General features: G+C 40.8%; 1 protein-coding gene across 1 annotated transcript in view; it reads left to right on the top strand.

Annotated features, from left to right (window-relative positions):
• The window catches only part of GFRA1 (GDNF family receptor alpha 1), a 137,469-nt gene that overhangs the window by 77,463 nt on the left and 37,982 nt on the right, over window positions 1-22,024 (top strand). The window contains 2 exon segments of the mRNA XM_064431414.1: window positions 4,296-4,635; window positions 21,054-21,163. Coding sequence (XP_064287484.1) covers window positions 4,296-4,635; window positions 21,054-21,163 — 450 coding nt within the window.

Raw genomic sequence — 22,024 nt, 5'->3', positions numbered from 1 at the left:
AGAATAACACTATCAGTCTCAGGATTTTTTTTAGGGATGACTCTTTCTTTTTTTTTTTTTCCCTGCCATTTGGAATTAGAAATAATTTCTCCAGGAAAACAGTAGTTTAATTTAATCCAGATGACAATATTTGCTATGTTTTCCTTATTTTTTCATCTGCTCTTCTTACAAAGCAAAAATACTTTGGTGAACCCCAGAGCAGTACTTCTGTTTAAGTGGGATCATGACTCTCTTCTTAATTTTGGTCAGGTTTTGGTTTCTATATGCCATATTCTGCACCTGTGTTGGAGTAGGCCCATACCCATGTGGTCACCTCTATCACTTTGTAATATTGCCTTCCATCACATTAACATTTATTGCTCTCTTTACAGCATTCCCTTTACTATATCCACTAGAAAACCTACTAATGCTAATTACTTGCAAATAGTAATGGTAATTTTAATGACAACCTCAGTAAATTGTTTTTTATATGCTGAAAGAAAATTGAAAACTAAATGTGCATTTTGCTGTTTAATAAGAATCTTGCAGAACAACTAATATTCCTTGTGTTCCCTCTGTCTAGTGGGAGCACAAATAAGAATCTCCCAGTACCCATTGAGAGTCCCTTTTTGGGTATCATGGGCTGGGTTAGCAGGAGTTGAGGAGACACAGTAGGTAGAAATGAAATAGAAATTGAGGTGCAAGGAAAATGAAGGATGAAGGTGGAGAGACTGTGAAAGAGGATGAAGCATGAGAAAGGTGAAACAGGGTAGAGGAAGCCCTGTTAAGACTTTAGGAGCACCTCTGGATAAAAGACAGGGCCTTTTGGCTCTCTTCTTTCTGTGGTTGAGGGAGATTGAGTCCAGGACAGCTGTAGCAGTGTTGGGCCAGGGTAGAGGCATGCAGGAGGTAACAAACATCAATGTGGTTGCACTGCAGACCAAGGACTGCTTTTTCACCTGTAGAATTGGTCAGAAAACATGCCACACATGTTCCACGTGCAGTAGGAGAGCTGGGGGTGCAGGGGCAGGCAAGTCAGAGTCAGTGCCCCCTGGTCCTGCCCCAGTCTGTGTGAGCTGTGCAGCAGCTGCTGCTGGGATGGGCTTTAGCTGTGCCACCAAGGCACAGCTCCTGGCTCTGCCTGGGCTCTGCCATCCCTCTGCCTGCTCTCCATCAGGGCAGCATCCCCAGCTGCTGGGTGGAGGCTCCTGCTGGGAGGCAGCAGCATCCTGGTGCTCCCAGCTCAGCCCTCCCGGGCCCCGTGCTGCAGGCAGGAGCCGCGCCTCGCTCACGGCCACCAGCGCCACTCACCACCTGTGAGAAGTGACTTCCCACGGGCTCTCTGGGGATTGGGGCTCTGTGGTTTGGCAGAGGTTTGCAGAATGGGCCCAGGCAAAGCGGATTTGGGAGACGAAGCTCTGGGTTGGGAAATGTGGTGCAGAGAAATCTTTACTTATCCCAGGCTCCTGCCCTGACTGCCCCCAGTCCATATCCTAATGCCCCAAGAGAGGGGAGAACTGAAAAAGGATCTCCTTACACAAGCCTTTCCCAAAGGATTCTGGCATGAAAAGTAGCTCTGGATAAGATCCATTTGCTTTTAAAGTAGTCACTACCTGGTAAGAGCCAAACTTCTGCCTGTCTTAATAATTTAAGCTTTGCAGAACAGAAGCTGGGTGAAATTTTGACCTTATAAATTACTGCTGCATAAGTAATCCTCAGGAACACTCCCAGTGTTGTTAACTGTTTGTAGTTACCCAGGACCTAGGGGTTGCAAATTGTTCACTTTTGCAATGAAAACAAAGCATCAAGTGTGTTGCAGATTTTCCATTTTGCATTCAGATGTGATTTAAAAGCTTAAGAGAAGTTGATATTAATGAGAAGAGTTGGTTTAGACAGTCTGGTTTAATTCAGATGCAGTTGATGCACCTCCTCTACATTTAGTCTTGCTTTTAAAAGATAAAAATAATTTGTATAATGTTACAAGTATGCCAGAAACAATAGTTAGAGACATATGTATCAAAACAGAAAAGGCAAAGGGCAGGTTACAGCCAGGGCTGGTTTAAAATACAAAATCCCCCAAACCAGTCTGTATTCAGAGTTGATGTGTAGAGGAATGTGAGTGTTGGGCAGATATAAATTGAATTACAGGTATGAATATGCATAACTATACTTTGTGAAGACTTTGCACCTAATTCAGCTTTCACCCAAGATAACTCTCACTGCTGTTTGTGCTGTCAGTGACTTGGCTTATATTCTGCCTTTTAAAAAAAGATTGATTAACCTGTCCCTTCTGATTTTTGAGATGCTTGTATTCACAGTGCTTTTTAATTCTGTAGCAGCATATATGAATACTGTAAGCTGAAGTCTGTTCATATTGCAGTACCCCATTCGGAGCTGTTCCACAGAATTTTGTTTTAAATAGTGGAATTCAGCAGTTGACTCCCAGGCACAAATAACCATGTAATTACTCTGCAATCACATAGTAATTAGCATATACTATTCATATATTGCATAATTATATGCCCTGCAGATTACATAGTAATTATATTTGTACTAAACATATAATTCTATATACTGTATTAAAAAAAAAAAACTTTGAGAGTTCATAGTTAATATTATAGTTGTATACTAATGTAGTACAACATTTTATTTAAAAATGTTACAATTTTATGAGAGGGTTGTGTTTTGGCCGTCTCATCTCTTCTGCATCTGGTGTTGCATAATCTATTGTAGGCTGTTGTTACAAGAAAGGCTGGGCTCTTAATTTATAGTCAAACGTTGCATATTTACAGTTTTGTAATTTATGAAGAGGAGATGCAAAAGTTGTCATTTTGTTGTGCAAGCAGCTGAGATCGGGAAGGACCTGGAGTGTGATTGTTAAATTACAAAGGTTAAATGTGCAAACACACTGAACACAGCTACAACACACTGCTAGAGTGAAGCACAGATCTCATGCTCCTTAGCTGTGTGTTTATTTTTGGGTAGGTAAGATGCATGGGACAGTTGCAGGTGATCTGTTTGAATAATGGGAAGTGTGTGCAAGCAGCCATGGCCCATCTTGGGCACAGTGTGTTCCAGCAAATGCAGCACCTCCGTGCAGCTTCTCAGCCAAGCTGCTCCGTGTTTTTTCCTCTGGAAAAAGAGAAAAGGTTGATATCCTGATCTGGAATGGCAGACAGCATGGTAGAATGGAGATGAGTGGCAGTGAGTTGTAGAAGGACCTTGCATTGAGTTTCTGGGTAAAGGTGAAAGATTTAGGAAGAAAAGCTTTTTGTAAGAGTAATTTAGAGCTCTGGATCATTTAAAATGTTTTGTCATTCTGTAGCAGTGAGAAATTAATGCATTTTCTTGGATCTCTGATGTTGACATTCCTAACATCCAAAGCAGCATTATAATTATTCTTAATTGAATTTTGCAGTCTAATGCCAGTTGCCTTAGTTTTCAAGCAAAACATCTACTGGGTTTTAATATCTGGATAATGTATTGAGAAATTAATGTGTAATTATAGCTTTAACTTATATCTGAGTTTAATTTTTCCTGTAATTTCTTGTAGTGTGTATGTGTGTGTGTGTGTAAGAGAGAAAGGGATATCCTTGTTTTAAAATGTTTCTTTCACAGTTACTTTTTAATTTTGTGTCAGCTTCTTCAAACCTTGTGAAGTGTATATATTTTCCAGGGTTCAGGTGTCATCTGTAGACCTTACAACAGTATTTTACCTAAGCATGGAACTTCTGGGTGGCCTTAGAGAGCTCCCAGACAGGAGGCTGCACCTGATTTCCTTCTTATCTGGGTGGGCCGTCCTCAGACCTCAAAAAATGGGCATGTCTATTTTACTTTCTGCACAGTACACAGATTACTTTTAAATGTTGTCACCTGGGGTAGGCATGGCATGTAATTTAACTTGTTCAAAGGAAAGAACTGGGAAATCTCAGAGCTTTACAAAACCAGAGTTAGAAGCCCATGTTGTCACTGTGTTCTTATGCCAGATGTATGCTTTCCAGTTTACCAGGGATTTTGAGAGCTGTTTGGTGAGACCAAGTCTTACCCAATAGTCCCCCTGCATGAAGAAGATGAAGTACAGCCTGCCCAGAGTGTCATTGATCCACCAGCATTCTGCCCTCATGGCATGCCCATGCTCTTGTTCACTTGTTCAACCAATACCCCGAGAAACAGAAGGACTGGTCCCAGTTCCAGGCACTGAAAGCTTTGTATGTAACAAATAAATGTATTCAGGATCTCGTTAACAGTGAAATAACCACAAAGCACAAAGTGTAAATGTGACGCCTTTCTCACTGCTGTTGTGTTGTTTTTTCTAGTGGAGCCAGTACTTTCAAAGGGGAACAATTGCTTGGATGCAGCCAAAGCTTGTAACCTAAATGATACCTGCAAGAGGTTCAGATCTGCTTACATAACCCCCTGCACCAGCAGCACGTCCAATGAGATCTGTAACAAGCGGAAGTGTCATAAGGCCCTCCGGCTATTTTTTGACAAGGTCCCCCCCAAGCACAGCTACGGGATGCTCTTCTGCTCCTGTCGAGACGTAGCCTGTACTGAGAGGAGGCGGCAGACTATTGTTCCTGTGTGCTCATATGAGGACAGGGAGAAACCAAACTGCCTGAATTTGCAAGAGTCCTGCAAGAAGAATTACATCTGCAGGTAAGATAGCACACGGCAGGGGAGTGATTAATGAGGTACCACGGAGGAGTTTTTGGTGCTGATGGATTTGCCAGGACTAAGGGTCGGAGTACCCACTGTGGAAAAGGATGAGTCAGGGAAAAACAGCAAATGCCTCTGACATCCTTAACAGAGTAACAAAAGCCCTCATTTGCTTACAGTGTGTGCCTTCTCCAAAACTGGTCACAGCTACTCCCTTGCATTATGGAGGAGTCTTTAAACCCCCAGTTTAATTTTTACAGATTTTTGTTGGAAACATTGTGTGTCTCTATGAAATAATGTGTCTAAACAATTTTTATATCCCATTAGTGACCAGGTAAAAATAGAATTTTTATTATAATGGGATTTATTTTCATTGTACATGTTAGTACTAATAATTGGGAATACAGGCTTCATGTTGGACTTCATAAATAGTCACAATGCACAGACTACTCATGTGTTTTTAATTCATTGGGAAAAAAGGAGTCCACATTGTAGACAGAATCCCACTATCTTCATAGAGCTGTTTAGCTTTGAAATTGTCTCATCTCCCCTCCCCTGAGCAGAGTGCTGGGCTGGCTCAGCCCAGGGGTCATGGATTCACTGCCCTAATTCCCAGCCTCTTTCCCTGAGTGTTCTGGCAGTGCAGAGCCCTGCTCTACAGGACAGGCTGGGGTCCTTTCCCCTCCTGGGGTCCCTGCAGGTTCTCACACAGAGCTCATTCAGTGGCAAACAGGCCCTCCTCTGCTCTCAGGAAATGCTTTGCTCCCACTTAGCATTGTGTATGTTTATATTAGGGCATTGTTGTGCTAATGTCATATTTATGAAGTCTTGCCCGAGAACCCTGCTCGTTTCTAATGTGTAAATTTCTTGTAGATTATCCAATTCTGTGAATTAGCAAACAAGGGAGATAAACACTATTGTAAAATGTCAAGGACACTGAAGATACAATCTAAATCTTAATAAGTACTTACTTATGCCTGGTAAAATATTTACTTTGAAGTTTGTTTATGAGATTTCCACTGCTGGTTTTAAGCTTTTTGCGGTAGCACTTCAGTTGTGCCTGAGTGTTGTTCAGAGGTCAGGAGGTGAGCAGTGCCCTGTCCTCCATGGCTTTGGGGGAATCTGGGGACACATTTCCTGTGGCCACCACAGGAGCAGGTTTAAATCAGAGCAGTCTGACTTGCATTCACCACCTTGATTGCTGATGCTGCTGCAGTTTATGAAAGCCTCAGAACAATCCATTTTCTATTTCCATGTTGTTCCATTAGTATTTTTTCTTCTATGTATTGCCTTCCCTATACACAGGTCCTGTTAATTAGTAGAGTTACAGTATCTTTACAGTGTTTTCTGCCAAACTGTCAGTGTGTTACAGTGCCAGTGAAATTGGAGAGAGGATTTTATAGAGAGACTTTTCCCTGTTATTTGGGTTGTAGTATTCTGGAATTAACTTGTTAAATTAATGCTATTACTTCTCTCATGACTGTGTTTTTCTTTGGTCAGCTAATGTTGTCTCAGCAGTTAAGTTTTTTATGGCATTTTGTTTAACTTCATGAGTCTGGTGTTGGGTTTCTCCATCTCAGTGTTGCAGGGGAAGGCTTGGTAAAATCTCTGCCCGAAGCTGCAGCGAGCACTGAAATGAAAAATGGATTCATTTGTAAATGATCAGCAGCTTCTTTTGCTTTAGAACATCAGAATCAAAAAACTAAAAAGTTTTAGCTCTTCCAAGGCTCGGTGAGACCTGGCTGTGAGGGTGAGGGGCAACACTGGAATGGGTGGGCAAATGCCTACAGGGTCTGGGGCAGACTCAGTGTGGGCAACATTTAGGTCCTGTGGAGGTAAAGCAAGCTTGGTGTGTTGCTGAGAGTCACCTCACATTGTGCTACAACCTCCTGGGCTCTCTAAACTGCTGGTGGTTTAGTACCTTCCCTCCCTGCTGTCATGGAGAGGAGGAATTGGCACCAAAGCTGTCCCAGCCTATCAGACAGGGAAAGACATTTTGTCTCTGTGACTTGTGCACTTACAGGAAATTGGTGAGATTTGTTCCCCTGGTCCTGCCGGAAAACAGCGACTTGGGCAGGGCAGGAAAGAAAAAGGAGATCTCCTTGCTATTGTAACTACTGGCACTGATAAATATCAGTCCTTATAGTAATTCCAGATATGTTTAGAATAATTAAAAGCAGTAGTCAGTAGGTGTGTAATTCTAACTCTGATAACGTCTATTTCATTTTGAAATCAGAGAGAGTATCTAAATGGCAGAGTAATTTGAAAATATGGTCTGCCTACTGTGAAACCAGGTAATTTAGAAAATGTTATTTGCATGCCTATTACACCTATTAAAGCCTTTTCATAATGCTAGTTTAGACAAGGGGTGCAAGTTCTAAAGGTTTTCTGAAAATATGTTCATAAAATGGTTTATGAATGCTGCTTACTCAGAAATGCAAGATTTGAATCTGCCTGTACTCTGTATAAAATATCAGCTGGGCGTGTGTAAAGTATTTAAACATTCAGTTTTGAACACACTTTAAAAGCTTTATCTTGGTGTATATATCACCAAGTCTGTTCTTGAAGCAGAGTTAAGAGCAGGGAAACAATCTGGCCAAACTACAGGTACCACTAACACGGCAGGATGCTTTGCTTTTTTATTATTTTTTTGTTCAATTCATTACTCTGTTATATAAGAAATTCTCAATCGAGGGATAAAGAGACCTGAAATGTCAGGAAATGCAAATAAGTTCTGACTTATGTAAACAGTCCTAATTTTCAACTTCATCAGAATGCTGAATGGTTCACTTTCATTGTCATTTATCTGCTGCCTCTGCTTGTATCCCAGTCCATATCCAGCTTTGAAACAATTGTAGTCTCTCAGGCATGTCTGTCAATGCTCACAGAAAAGAAAAGAAAAAAACAAGAAGCAGCCATTAGAGTTCTTTTCTGTTGTGAGCATAAACAAATCTTCTAAGGAAAGTCAGTGTGCCATCAAAAACTTTCACCAGTGATGTCCTGGAATAGCACAAACCTCTAAAGAACTTTGTGATCTGATCACTTCAGCTTACAATTAGTCTTCAGAAAGTTGACTGGCATGTTTTAAGAATATCATCCTGCTGTAAATGCAGGGCAGGGTGCTTCATATTTGCCACTATCACATTTGACAGTACTGCAAATACTATTTTGCTTGAGTAATGAAAGTGTGAGTTATTAGTTTGGTCTTTTTAATAATCTGTCTTGAATTTGCATACTTGGAGGTTTTTTTCCTGGATATGTTCAGAAGACACTGACCAGAATGATAATGATACAGACACATTCTTTATTGAAATAATGCTGTCAATCCATTCAAGTGCTGCAAAGATCAGAAAAGAAGGGCAGCATCTTTTTCCTAATAAAAGAATCTGGTAGCAGCATGTTTCTTGTCCTTCACTATAATTATACTCCAAGTGACTGGTCAGATCACTGAGGTTCATTTTTGAAGCTCAAATAGCCAGAAAGTAGTTCTTAACTAATTTCAGAAGACTTCAGTTGTCTTCTTAATTTTTTTGCTTTATTTCTGCAAAATGTACATATTGCTGTATACAGATGTTTGATACTGAAATAAAATAGAATACACTTAACATGTTTAACTTCTTCCTGTGGGATAGGGGAAGGATAGTAATGATATATCCAATTAGGTTCCAGTACATGGGTCATCTCCTTGAAAATACAGTGAAAAATGTTTCCAGCACTATGTGTTCGGAAAGTCAAATCTTTATAAATGTGCTTTCATTGGTGTGTTCCTACCTCTTGACCAGGTCACCTGTCCTATCCAGTCTTAATTTTGTTGCAGCCACCCATTCAGCTCTGCATGAAGCATGTCTGCTTCTGCAGGAATCAGAGCACTCTGTGAGGATATGCAAACACTGTTGTCAGGGCAGAGAAAGAATTCATCCACTGGAAATGTTGGAACAGAGGCTCAGCTGCTTGCTGCATTTCCTGAAAACATCAGAAACTTGCCAAGGAAATAATTTTCCTTTGTGATATTCTGTTGAACACTTTTAATGATAATTTACCTTGGAAAGGGATTCACTGTGTCTGTGCTCCTTTTCTGTGAGGCATGTGAAAATCTGCAGGTGCTTTACACCTGGAACCTCTAGGTAAAAGTGGCTTCTCTGTGTGAGTCCTGTGGACTGCTCCTGCAGCAAAAGCCACTGCTGACTGCAAACCCTGCACCACCCTCATGCTTCAGCACTAGAGACAGGTCTGTGGTGAGATGTTTTAACTGTGCAGGCAACCCTTTTTGTCCTGCTCCTGGATGGGGGGAGCGCACAATCCTGTTCTAGGAGGGAGCAGTCCTCAGTTTCAGGATTAGCAGGGAGCAGTGTACTGGAGGGATGTGCGGGAGGAGATGGAAGAGGGGAAAAAGAAATTTGCCCTTTTCTTCACATGTTTTCTTTCTTATATTTCTCCTTCATTTTTCTCTTTTTTTCCATTGCTTTTTTCCCCCACTTCTACCTCTTCCCCTTGTTTAGTCTCCTTTCATCTCCTCTTCCCAGATCTCCCTGCAATTACCTGCCTTTCACCGCCTCTCTGACACGTTTGAATTCCATTACAGCCACTTACGGTGCCTCCTCACCTGCTTCTCTGCATGTTGTGCTTTTCCTCCCTCAGTATCCTGCCACGGTCCAGTGATCATCTGTAATTCAGCAAATGAGAGGGAAAACAGAGGTGCTGCCTCCTTTCTGAGCCGTGTAGCTGATATTGGTGACAATTCAGTTGGTCAGATAAAAGCCTGAGCGCTCACTCCCAGCCTGACTCTAGTTCTGCATGTTAAAAGGGCTCTTGGTGGGTGTTTTTATGAAGGCCACAGTAGCATTGCACAGTTTGGGATAACAGAGAGTCCCTCCAGGGTGTTTATATCAATTTGGCACTTGGAGCGCCCTGGCAGCTCCTTGAGATGATTGGTTTGCTGTGGTTGTGTAGAACCAGGGCAACAGTGCAGTTTCTGTAATGCCCTTGAGGACATTAAGAAAAGGACACTCTTGATTTCTAGAGAATGCAGGGTGTGCCTGCATTGTGTGTTTGGAGACTGAGTCAGGGAGTGGGTGCAAAACCTGACTCACCCTGCAGAAGATGCTTGCAGTGTAGTAGGGTGAGTCTGAGCTCTCTGCACCTGCACTCAGGAGAGTTCCTGTGTCTCCAGAGTACCAAGTGGGGCAGAAAAAATTGTAAGTCTGCTTTTTGGCCCATGCCCACAAGCTCACCTCACATAGCCTGAATTTGAAGAGTGATTTTTATACATATATGTATGTACAGGCATGTAAATGTATGCATGTATGTCTATATTGCTAGAGGTTTATTTATTTAAGTGGAAAAAAAAAAGACAAAACAGGTGTTCATTCATTTTAATGAAGTAATAGTGAGGCATGGTGACAGTTCAGAAAATTCAAAAAATCAGGTCTGAGGGGAGGTAGGAAAAAAGCTGGTGTATTCTGCAGGGGAAACTTGATGGTGTAGTGGAATATGTGTGTGTGGAACTGCTAGCCTGGAAAAAAATATTAATGCAGTCTCTGCAAAATAAGCAAAAACCTTTCAAGAAAGGCAAAGTAAAGATAGAAAATACTGCAATATTGTGTTATTTTCTTCCCTTTCTTTACATGACTCATTACTTTGATGTCTTCTGTTAGTAGAGCAAATAGACATAATATTGCTCTCCCTTCCCCCTCAGAAACAAAGGTAACTTTAAATTTCTTCCATCTGAATAAAACTCAAAATGAATCAAGTAGTTCTTCCTTATAAGGTATCCATAAATCCCTCTGGAATCAGAAAAATCCAAACATCCTGCAAAAGAAGACTGCTTTTTTCCTTTTGAAGTGTGCATGGATCTCATTCTGCAGTGCCCAGATCTGCTTGGCTGGCCCTCATTTATACTCTCTCTGGTCAGCTTAGGAGGGGCTGGCAGATTAAAAGCTTGCTGGGTGACTGACATTTCTCCAAAAGCAGGAGAGACACAAGGATACAGTAATTAGAAAAACAGCTCAGCTTTAGTCCTGCACCCAACTTTCCCTTGGCTTTGTGCTGTACCAGTAGGAGAGTTTATGCTCCAAGAAGCAGTAACTAGACAGTATTTCATGCTGAGGTCCCTTGTCAGGCAAGCTCAAACTCTCCAGGCAGCATCCCTGCAGTCAGGTAGATCCTCTGCTGATCAGGTTAAAAATAACCTGTGGTGCTGAATATTCCGTATTACCTCTCTGCAGGGCTGAAGAACTGGAAGTGGGAATAAAGAGTGCATGTCTGAGCATACAACAATCACAAAATAAACTCGGATGCCAGTGATTCAGGTTTTATAGGCTGTGTTTAGATACTCTCCTTCCATGTCAGTCTCTTTGTAGGAAAATGATTCAGTGAGCTGGGTGAGGTACTTGTGACCATTTCATCTCCAAAAACTTGGGGCACTTGTATCGAAATGTGATCCTTCAGAGAGTCTTTTAGGTTGGAAAAAAGCATTAAGAACATCAAGTCCAGCCATAAACCCAACACTGCCAAGCCCCTCACTAAACCATGTCCCCAAGTGCCACATCTACAGGTCTGTTAAATACTTCCAAGGGGTGGTGACTCCACCACTTCTCTGAGCAGCTATTCCAATGCTTGAAAACTCATTCCATAAAGAAGATTTTCCTAAGACCCAATCTAAACCTTCTCTGGCACAACTTTAGGCCATTTCATCTCATCTTGTAGCTTGTTACTTGGAAGAAGACCTTGCTACAGCCTCCTCTCAGGAACACTCCCCTGAGTGTTCATTTTGTCTGAGAGCCCTTATTTTATTAATTTATGTGGAAAAGAAAAGCTGCCTGTATTATTTAAGAAATAAGAAGACTACAGATTAGGAACATGAGCCAGGGTGGGGGTTACAGCAGGGCTAATGTGATCCATTTTGTTTTGTTGATTTATCGGGGCAGGGGGGAGAGATTAAACGACATATGCTAATTAAACAGTTTCACACATGTTCAGTCAAAAATATTGAAATCCAGGACAGTTAAATTTGGCATTAAACTTTAATAGAGATCTAAATTTGAAACTACTCATGTCCTTACAGTTTAATTGCTTTGCTGGATGGGGCTCCACTAGGAGTACTGCTATTGCTGATTTTTTGAATTGTTAGTTGAGAGATTTCAGTAGAAAGGAGTTTAGTATCCACTGGTTTGATGAGTAGTTTCCACCCCTTGATATATTAGACGTATTGTAGAGAAGATCTGTCATGTACACCCAGTCACATTTGGCTAACTTGCTGTTTCTGGGGCAAAGAAAGGGTGTATATATCACAGGATAGCATTTTCTTTAATAAATCAAAATGCGTTTTTCATTTACTTCAAGCCATGTATATGCTACAGGCAAGAAGCTGCTCTGTGTTTAATGTAAATAACAGATCTATTCTATCAAGTCCATTCCCAGTGTACTTCCTCTGACATCAGTGACTTGAGTGGATTTTTTCCAGGGGTGATTTTGGCTCTTCCTGTTCTGTGTAGGTAAATCTTCAGGCAGTGCTAATTAGGAGAATGTCAACTGATTTTACCATTCTGCTATGCTGGACTTTGTAAAGGTTATTTATATCATTCTACATCAGGGCCCAGTGAGAGAATATTTCTGGTGGCAGTTCATCTGTTAAAATAGCTGCAAGAAAATGTAAGCACTGGAGCTAAAAATAAAACTTTGTTTCTCAACAGAGCAAGTGACAGCCACATGCATATCTTCAAATTTTAGCATTCTCATGTTTACTGAATAGAAATTACATTGATTTAATTATGTTAATAATCACTACAGTGTTACTGGAGTAACTCCTCTAAGTGGAAGCGAGATGTAAATGTGGCAGTGTCTGCAGAGACTTCCCAGCAGAGGTGGTGGTTGTTTCCTGTGGTTGTTTCCTATGCTTTAATGATCTGCTGGCTTTAAAACAAGTGACACAGAAGGGGTTTTCTGGTGTGTTTACTGTTGATGATAGATTTTCTGTGTGAGCTGACTGTGACCCTTGTCTAAGGTTATTTATAGATGACCTTACATCAAAAGATAATGTTTGTGCTTACATTATATTTTTTCAAGCACATTCTATAAACCATTAAAGGAAGCTTTTTTATTATATAGCACATACTACTAAGAACTCTGTGAAATTCAAGCTGTATTATTTGAATATTTAGTTCACTTTTGTTTCAGTTCAAGCAAAAATCACAGTGGTTGTCCTCTTAGTTATGATGCTCCCTTTGCCAATTAGTCATTAGGAAATGCTGGAGGTACATCTCAGTAACTGGCCATCATGCAGCATTGCAAAATATTTTTCAGAATGGACAGTTCATTTCAGAACAACATCTGTAAATGTCTGGGTGTATCACAGGCTGTCAACTCCTGGACTCACATTTTTTTCTCTGCCTTGTGTGTTCACCTTTTTTTGAGAGTGGAGTCAAAAAAGATGCTGTTAATACAGCACATCATCCTTAACTGGTAAAAATTATTTGTTTTGCAATTTTACACTACAAATCAGTGCTTTCTGTACTATAATTATATATCCATATTACTTCTAAAAGCAAGTAAAACATGTTGAATAAGGTCAGTGCTCTCTTGGCTTGCTGCTGCCAGAACTTCTTGAGTTGCTGTTTGGTGGGGCTGTTTTGTGCATGAAAAGATGGATCCACATAAAAATACTCTGCTTTTTATCTTCTGTATTTATGATTTTATATTTGTTGTCTTACTCCAAGGTCAGAGCAGTATTTAGAGTAGCTCCAGGATGGGTTTCAGCCATGCTGGCTGCCCACAGACCCTGCTCAGCTGAGTGCAAGGACACTCTGGGCACTCTTTCTTTCCTTGAGCCACCCCTCTGACAAGGGGACATGGAGTTGTTTCCTTCAGGAATGTCACATACTACTGAGAGATTTTCTTAGGCAAAGAGCATCCCTGCATAACCCCAGGAAACCTGATGTTCCAGTACATCTACCAACAGAAACTTTTCTGGTGAAGAGAGAACTTGTATTGGACTTTTTAGATTATTTTCCATCTCCAAACTCCCATCAGTTTCATGCTTGAGCTAGTAATAGTCTATTATAGTTTATTCAAGTGGCTGCAGGGAACATTATAGCCATGGATGTCTTTCTCAGGTACTTGGAAGCACATCCTTTCAGTGTGCACTCACAATATAGTTATTCATAAACACTGAGGCGTCCAGTGGCACGCTCAAGGACTTGCAGTGGGACTGCTTTTCCTTGGCTTGCTTGTTGAGAGTGACAGTGATTTTCTTAGGTTACCAGCCTGTGATTCAGACTATTCTGCTTGCCCAGCTAATGAAGTGAGAATAGTTCTTTCCTGAGTAACATCCTGCCAGGAGACACTGAGGCTTGGGCATCTTTAAAAATGCCAGTCATTTTTATTTAAGAGGCTTTGAATTAAACAGCATAAAGGAAATTAAGCAAACGATATACAAATTCATGGTAGCTGGAAAGCAGCTGGTGGATTTGTTCATGTTATTGGAGTGCTTTGGTACAGAGACAGGTAAACTAAATAGAAATCTTACCAGCATCCCCTGATAAAATCACTGGCTGACAATTCAGCCTGTCATTTTGTAGAGGGCTCTGACAGAAGTGTTTTCTTTGCAGCTGAGAAGACAGAAACACATTATGAATGCTTAAGGTCGATGCAAGGAAACAGAGCCCTGCAAAACATATTTAATATAGGTTTGATTTCCTGTGGAATGTTTTCCAGATGTTCTCTCCAACAGGCCTCTAAAAAATGATGTGAGGTAATTTTTTTTTTTTTGCAAACAGAAAGAGAAAATTCTGTTTTGTATCACAGCATTTGAGAATCACTGTTCTGATTCTTTATTGCATTACCTTCTGCTCAAGATTTTCACAATTTTTTTCAAAATTGGTTTTATTACACAAAAGGTCAGTAGTATATAAATATTTATATAACCCAATTTCAAATAAATCATACTTGTTTAGAATCACATTTGAGCTTAGTAGTTTCCCTTAAACCCAAAAGAGACCTAATATATTAAATTAAAATTACTCTCATGCCTGATCTTGAGTCGCTTAGAGGATTTAATTAACATTGATAAACTATGACATTAGTGTTTTGTTAAGTTCTTTTGATTTTCTGTAGCAGATACTGTGTAAAAAGATCTAACTGGTCTCCAGCAGATGATATGAGCAAAGAGAAAGGATAATATTAACAGAAAATGGTATAGAACTAATTGTATTTGCTTTCCACAAAGTACAGTAAAAGAACATGGGTGTAGGGTATTAATTTCCTACTAGAAGAATAGAAAGGATACAATGTTTGTACCTTTAATTTTAAAATACAGATATGCATAGGTGGAAATGCTTGTCATTTTGCATGACTGAATTTCAGAGTTAGATCTCCATTTTCTGGGGCGTTAAATGTCCAGGAGGCCCCTGATAAACAAAAAAGCCTGAGCAGTAACATAAATGCTGGCAAATGTGGTGGGGACATGGTAGAGGCAGAGAGCTGGGTCGAGTGTGGGTGCTCCTCTGGAGGGACCAGCACTGGTGGCTTTGTGCCTGTGCCTGATGCTCTGAGCAAGCACTTCTGCTGCTGGAAGGCATCTCAGTGAATCTTGTGTGGTCCCTGGTGTTTGTTCCTGTGTCTAGTTATTCCACAATCCAAACAGGCTGCCTCTGTGTAATTGGGCATTGTCCATATTTTGCTTTCAGATGAACAACGCAGTTTTGAGAGGCAAGTTGAACCCAGAATCAAATATTTGCTTGGGTTTAGGCTGCCAGACATTTAAAATAACAAAACAGCAGCAAAACCAGATAAAAATCAGCTGCTTTCAGTTAGTAGCTGGTATTTGGGGCCTAAAATCCTGTAATGGTTTCTGCCAGTGTTGGAAAAGATTTGGATGAGCTCATGTGAGAGAAACTGCTTTCAGTATTCAGGTCTTGGGAGGAAAATGTTCTGCCAGCAGAAATTTACTTTCTCACCCTTCCCACTCCCCAAAAGGTACAAAGGCCAAGGTGGATGTCAGGATGCAGCATGGGATGGGGGCTTCCTGGGCTCATCCCACCAACCCAGCTTGGGAGTGGGACATCTCCCTGGGGACAGGATGGGACATCAGCCCGTGGGCAGATCTGGCTCTGTGGGGCCATGGCTGAGCAGGGCAGGAGCATCAGTGACTCAGGGCCTGGACACTGTCATTGTTTGAGAAGGAGGTAGCCACCAAACACAAACCAGCCTTTTCGTTGGAAAAATTTAGTGGGGTTGCTGTTTAATAAATACATGGGAAAGTGACCTCTTAAATAAAAATGTCAGAATTTGTAGTTGCTCACAGGTGCTCAACAGTGTGTTTAGATATCTGAGGAGGTGTAAGATTTATTAATATTACACAGCTATAGTGTTCTTTAATGAAAAAGAGATGGATCAAAGCTACTTTACTATGTGCAGGGAGAGTCATCTCTCGTTATGGAGTTCCTCTGAGGCTTTTTTCATCCCACTGGTTGATAGAGCTGCTTATGTGGCCTTTGCCTCATTTTCTCACTGTTTATGAAAGAAGGAGAAAATGAAATGTTCCTCCAACAATGAAGCCATTAGTTTGGCCACATACCAGCCCTTGCAACCATTTCTTGCACCCCAGCAGAAGCAGCACCACCCCAGCCATAGAGGAGCTATTTGTAGCCAGAGTAGGACACTGCAGTTGACCCCCACGAAAGAAGAACAAGTATTTTGACTTGTTGTTTTTTTCTGTAATGGTGCCATTTATCACTATGACACACATTCATTGACTTAGTCTGGCTTTTTTCAGTGCGGGATTTATACCTCTTTTCTGTTTTGAATATTGATGCAGCACTTCCCTTACGTGACTGCACTGCCAAATGGTGTCTAGACACTCGAGCAGCTCTGACTAATTAGTGTAGTCACCTCAGTCTCTCAGCTCTGGCATTTACCTACTCTTTGTGTTACTGCTATAAATAGGTGCCTAAACACAAGCAGCAGTGCAAGGAGAGGTGGCAGTGAGCATGTCCAGACCTCACCTGACATCCCTGAGGTGTGGCACAGCAGCACTGTCACTCTCTGCATCCCTGACAGGGCAGGTGCTTGTAACCACTCACTTGGACATCACAGCCTGTGTGTGGCAGCCAGCAGGAGACCTGAGCTCAGTGTCTTGCTTGGTGTGAGCACCACCAGTGCCAAGGCAAGGCTCAGAGAGGTTTCTCTCCTCAGGGCTCAGCCCTGTGTACCAACAATACAGTCAGAGAGAAAAAAAGAAGAGAAATCAACACCTGCCATCCCAGTGAGGTGGGTGCTTGTTGAGGAGGAGTCTGGCTCAGAGTGTTGCTGTCTGGTAGGTCATTATTTGCACCAGATCCAAACTAAAAATTGTAAAAATTTTCTGCAACTTCACTGTTCTTATCATACTTCTAAATACTGCACCAATGCTATAGGTGCAATAGCTAAAGCTGAATTGACCAACCTTAAAGAGGGAGAACTGATAAATATCAAAGATAACTTCAGGACATCAAAGAACTTTTACAGAACCTTAAGAACAAAATGTAGTGAAAACCTAATCAATGCTGCCTATGCGACGGGTTGTGCTAATGTAAAATTAAATTGCTTCAAAAATTATATGCAGATCCAATACAATACTGCTATTAAAAAAGCTTATTTGTAAGCAAATGTGAAAGTTTTGAATTATCCAGCTGAGTATTTGAAGAGCCACTATCATAAGGAGAGCAAATTAACTTTGCTTCCTTTGTATTTTTAACTGTTACAAATTATTTTACTGGTACTAATACAAAGCATTAGAGAATAGCAGGTTTGGGATTTTTTCTTTTCTTTTCAGAAAGGCTGTTTGTTGTTTGAGCAGATTTTCTTTGAATTTGCTGATGGGATTATTCCTATTTTCCAGTTAGTGGTATAGAAAATATTTAAAGTAAGCTTTCCAGAACATCTTCAGGTTTTCCAGGGCTAAGATAAGACTAATTTAATTTGTGGGGGTTTTGCCCTACAAAGAGATGATTTTTTTTGTTGTTGTTTTTTGTTTTTTCCTCTTCCTGGGAGGAAGATGTCTAAGCAGTACCCCTTATTTATGCAAGGAAAAGGGAACAAATCACAAATGTGGCTGTGCACAATGAGGATTTTGTGACAAAAAAAGAAATTAATAGTTCCTTTTAGATGTGGTCCTGCTACATGTTATGATCAACATAAAACTGTCTCTCTTCAGCAGTGAGATACATTTGTGTACACTGCACATGTAAAACTGTGCACACTTGAAGGTACATGTGGCAAATTCTGTTTGTTCTCTGGGTAACAAAACTTCTCAGTCATGGGTTAGAAACCCTCAAGTTGCCACCTACAGGTTGCCTCCTGCTGAAAGAGCACTAATTCAATACAGTGCATATTTTTGGATAGGACTGCTATTATCACATTGCTCTGAATCTGCATCCCTAAAAGGATTGTCTCTTTTACCCAAACACTTCTTAATATTCATGTGCAATACTTTAGGATTAATGGTTCTCATTAGGCTAATTTGTCTCTCTCTCTAGATAAATAGCAGTACCACTGTTTTGGTGTTCACTGATGAGCACACTTTCATCACTGCCAGTCTGCTGGAAATGTTTGGGGGTAGATCTTCAGTGAGTGTTAATCAGCAGATCTTCACTGGAAGTACTGGAGTATTTTATGACAGATGGAGAACTCTGCTTTTTTTTTTTTTTTTTGGCCTTAGCTTCATCTGCAGTGCAAATGAATCCACATAAGTATCAGGTGTAGTTAACAGCTCAAGAGAGGGTGAGAGCTTGGATTGTGTGAAGTTTGGATGACTGGCTAGGGAAGGGTTGTCTGATAGTGTCCAGCAATGCTCAGACCAGAGCTATCTGAACTGCATTTTACTTCTGAAAACTTAAATGTGCAATGTTGTCACATCATTACTTTTTATGACCACCAAAATTCTTCAGAAATTCACGTGGAAATCAAGGTGTATGCAAAAGAGATCAGCAGAGCTATCTTTAGCCTCCTGTAGGGTATACAACAAAGAAGTTCTTTAAGCAGGCTGGGTAGTAAATGACTGAGTTTATTCCATGGTTATCAGTCCTTAGAAACATTTAGAGAAGAGGAAGGTATTTAATGATCTCTGGACCAGTGCACCTAATAACCTAAGGGAGAGCTGGACATTCAAGAAGGATGAAAGGATTGCAAGAAGTGTTTTCAGTATTATCAAGATGCTGATTGTATAATCCATTGCCAGAAAGATTTATTTGTGGTCACATAAATAATGAAATTTAGATCTGAGGAGCTACTTTGTTTTAGAAATACAAGAATACTGTATATGCAGAAGGCTTGCCCTTTCTACCATGGCAGAGGTTTTTCATACTAGATAGATGTAATAGGCTCTATTCTGTTCTAAACCTGACTTCATCCAGGTATTAGTAGAATTAGAAAAATCCTTGGAACCTGTCAAATCTCTTTGTTCCCAATTGATCCAAAAGCTGGATTTGAGCCACTGTCTTAATTACAGACTGGGAGAGGAATCACTGCAGTGACACAGGGTTTCCTTTCCCAGATTTTCTTCATGGTGCTGCCATTTATCTCTTTCCATACCTTGAGACCCATTTCCTCTCAGCCTGTCTCCTAGCAGGTACAGTATCTGTTCACCAGCTAAGTAGGGATTTTATGTAAATTTAGAAATACATGTGCATACATACATATGTATGCACATACATGTATGTGTGTAAATATGCACACACACACACATATGTGTGTATATATATGTATGTATGTATGAACGTTTGCTAGAGAGGTTGAATTTTTAAAGCTAATAAAGGCAACTGGGTACAGATTTCCATCTCAAGGTTAAGTGGTTAAATAAGGCAAGAGGAGTGAAAAGCTTAGGGTTGACTGTGGCTTGAAGGCAACAATGGATTTGCTGGTGTCAGTACAGTTAGCAAGAGATGGAACTAAAATAAGGCCATGAGAACAGCTCTCATAAATTCAGGTGTAGGTTGCATGGAGTTTATTTATAGGATGCTTTCTCAAACTAAGCCTCTGAACCTTTTGATGTTTGCCCATCATTACTTTCAGGCCAATTAATGATGTGTATCCAGTCCCATTCTGGGGTAGGTAAAACAATAAAGCAAACAAAGATAATTAGTCTCTGGAGCATGTAAACAAATAAAGTAAATCACTTGCAAATCACTTGTTTCTGCTAACTTTTGTGGGGTTGTTGCAAAACTGAAAAAGAGCATTTATATTGCAAATCTGCATAATGCTGGAGCAGTAATGAAAATTCATAGATTATACTATTCTGATTTTGAGAGGGCTTTGCAAAGATTAAGCATCTTATCCTGAGACATTACTGTGGGTTGTCAGATGCAAAAGAACATTTTTATAACTATTTCACAGAAAAGAAGATTTAAGTAGGGAGATAATTTTATTTTTTTTATAGATGAAGGAGTTAATAACACTTTGTAAATAAACAAAAGTCACTACTCCAAAATTAGAAGTCTAAAATGGGCAGGGGAGTGACTGTAGGATGTGTGACCTTGACCCGCCTCATCAATGCCTTGCAAATTTTACAGACCTGAATGGGAGCATTATGTGGCCTTTGAACCACAAATAACCAGAAGAGATCTGTTAGCCCTTTTAATTTCCATCATGGGAGTGATCAGTTGATCACAATACAGCTTCATTCCTGCCTTAAAGCACCTCCTGCATGGAATCAGAGCTCTCCCCTCCTTGGCCATGTGCCGGCTGAGGTGGGTGAAGATAAAGTGGCCACTCAGCAGCAGAACTCGATGCAGAGCACACTTTCCTTTCATCTCAGCCCTGGAGTCAGTACTCTGGAGTTTGGATAAATGCAGGTTTTACAAGAACAAATAGGTCTCTGTGGCTCTGGGGGTGAGGAGGCTGTGCCAGCTGCTCCTGCCTGCTGCCCCAGCTGCTGCTGCAGGCCAGGCCAGAGCAGGGTGAGCCCACTCTGGAAATGTGGGAAACCACCAAAGCAGGTCCTGCTTCCAGTCTTGCAGTGAGAGTCTTGCTCTGTGAGCACAAACATACAGCTTTGTGTAGTCAGTAAATCAGCAGAAACTGTGCTCTGAATAAAAGACTCCAGTTAGAGTTCAGATCCAGGCAAAATGACTCCTCATATGATAAAATCTGTCTTTGTCTTTTTTTTCTTGGCATGAAAATGCAGAACATTTCCTTTAGTAAAAAGGGCAGGCATTTCCCTGTTGTTCTGTTCCTTTTTTACTGTTTTGTTACACTTTTTTGTTCTGACTTCAAAAATAGATTCTGGAAAGAGATGTGTCATAGAAAGAGACTCTCAATAGCTGAAATGTGTCCATTATTCATTTAAGTTAAAAAATATTAAGCCTTGTCCAAAAACAGAGAGTGTAAAAGGTAAGAGTGCCTTCAGGCTTGACTTTTAAAGATATGCATTTTTCTTCCTGTTGCAGATCTCGCCTTGCAGATTTCTTCACAAACTGCCAGCCTGAGTCACGCTCTGTTAGTGGCTGTCTGAAGGAGAACTATGCTGACTGCCTGCTCGCTTACTCGGGGCTCATTGGTGAGAGGGCAGGGAAGGGTGGGGGCTTGCTCATGAGAAAAAACCCCAAACTGCATTTGGAAGGCCTGTGTGAAATAAAAGCTGGAATATAATACGGTATGATATGATCCTAGGCCAGTTTCTCCACCTACATAGAGTGGCCCTGCTTTGCTTTACAGAGATTCTTGGGGTAAGCTTGTACATGACAAGAAAATTAAGGATGGAAGGTAAGGAGAGAAAGGTGCTTGGATTTGAAATAAATGCAAGTTTAAAAGTGAAGCTTATTTAGAGGGTTGAATGTAGACAGGAGTGAGGAGTAGGAAGTTAACAAGTGGAAGTGCAGCTTGGCTGATATTGCAGCTGTCATCACAGGTTTGGGTAAACACCTTCAGAGAAAGGTACCTGGATCTGAGGCATGAAACAATAGATCAATCCAGCCTTTTATCAATTCCAGCTGCTACTCTTTCCGTGATATCCTTCTGTCCACTCCAAGTGTTTTCAGAGATGCCTGTCAGTGAGTTGAGCTGAGACCAAATCTGAAATCCTCTTCCCTCCCCAGTGTAGTTATTTTTGTTTGTTGTCATCTTCCTGAGTGTCAACAGGCACAAGGATGCCTTTATAGAAGATTCCACATGCCACACTCAATATTTGATTCCTGAAAAAGAGAGATCATGTCAAGAAGCTGAATGTGTTGTAGAAATATCATAGTTGGGCAATAAATAATAAGTGAATGTCAAAACTCCGAAACAAATAAATTTAAAGGCCACCAGATAAAATGTTTTTAAGCTTACAGCCTGCACCTGCTGCAGTGCAGTAATATCCCCTTCTGTTGGGCATGAAGGTGCCAGCTGAGGCCCTGAGGCTGATCCTGCTGTTAAATAA

Source organism: Passer domesticus, chromosome 8 (genome assembly GCF_036417665.1).
Source record: "Passer domesticus isolate bPasDom1 chromosome 8, bPasDom1.hap1, whole genome shotgun sequence".
Taxonomy (NCBI): Eukaryota; Metazoa; Chordata; class Aves; order Passeriformes; family Passeridae; genus Passer; species Passer domesticus.
This window is presented reverse-complemented; position numbering and strand designations above follow the sequence as displayed.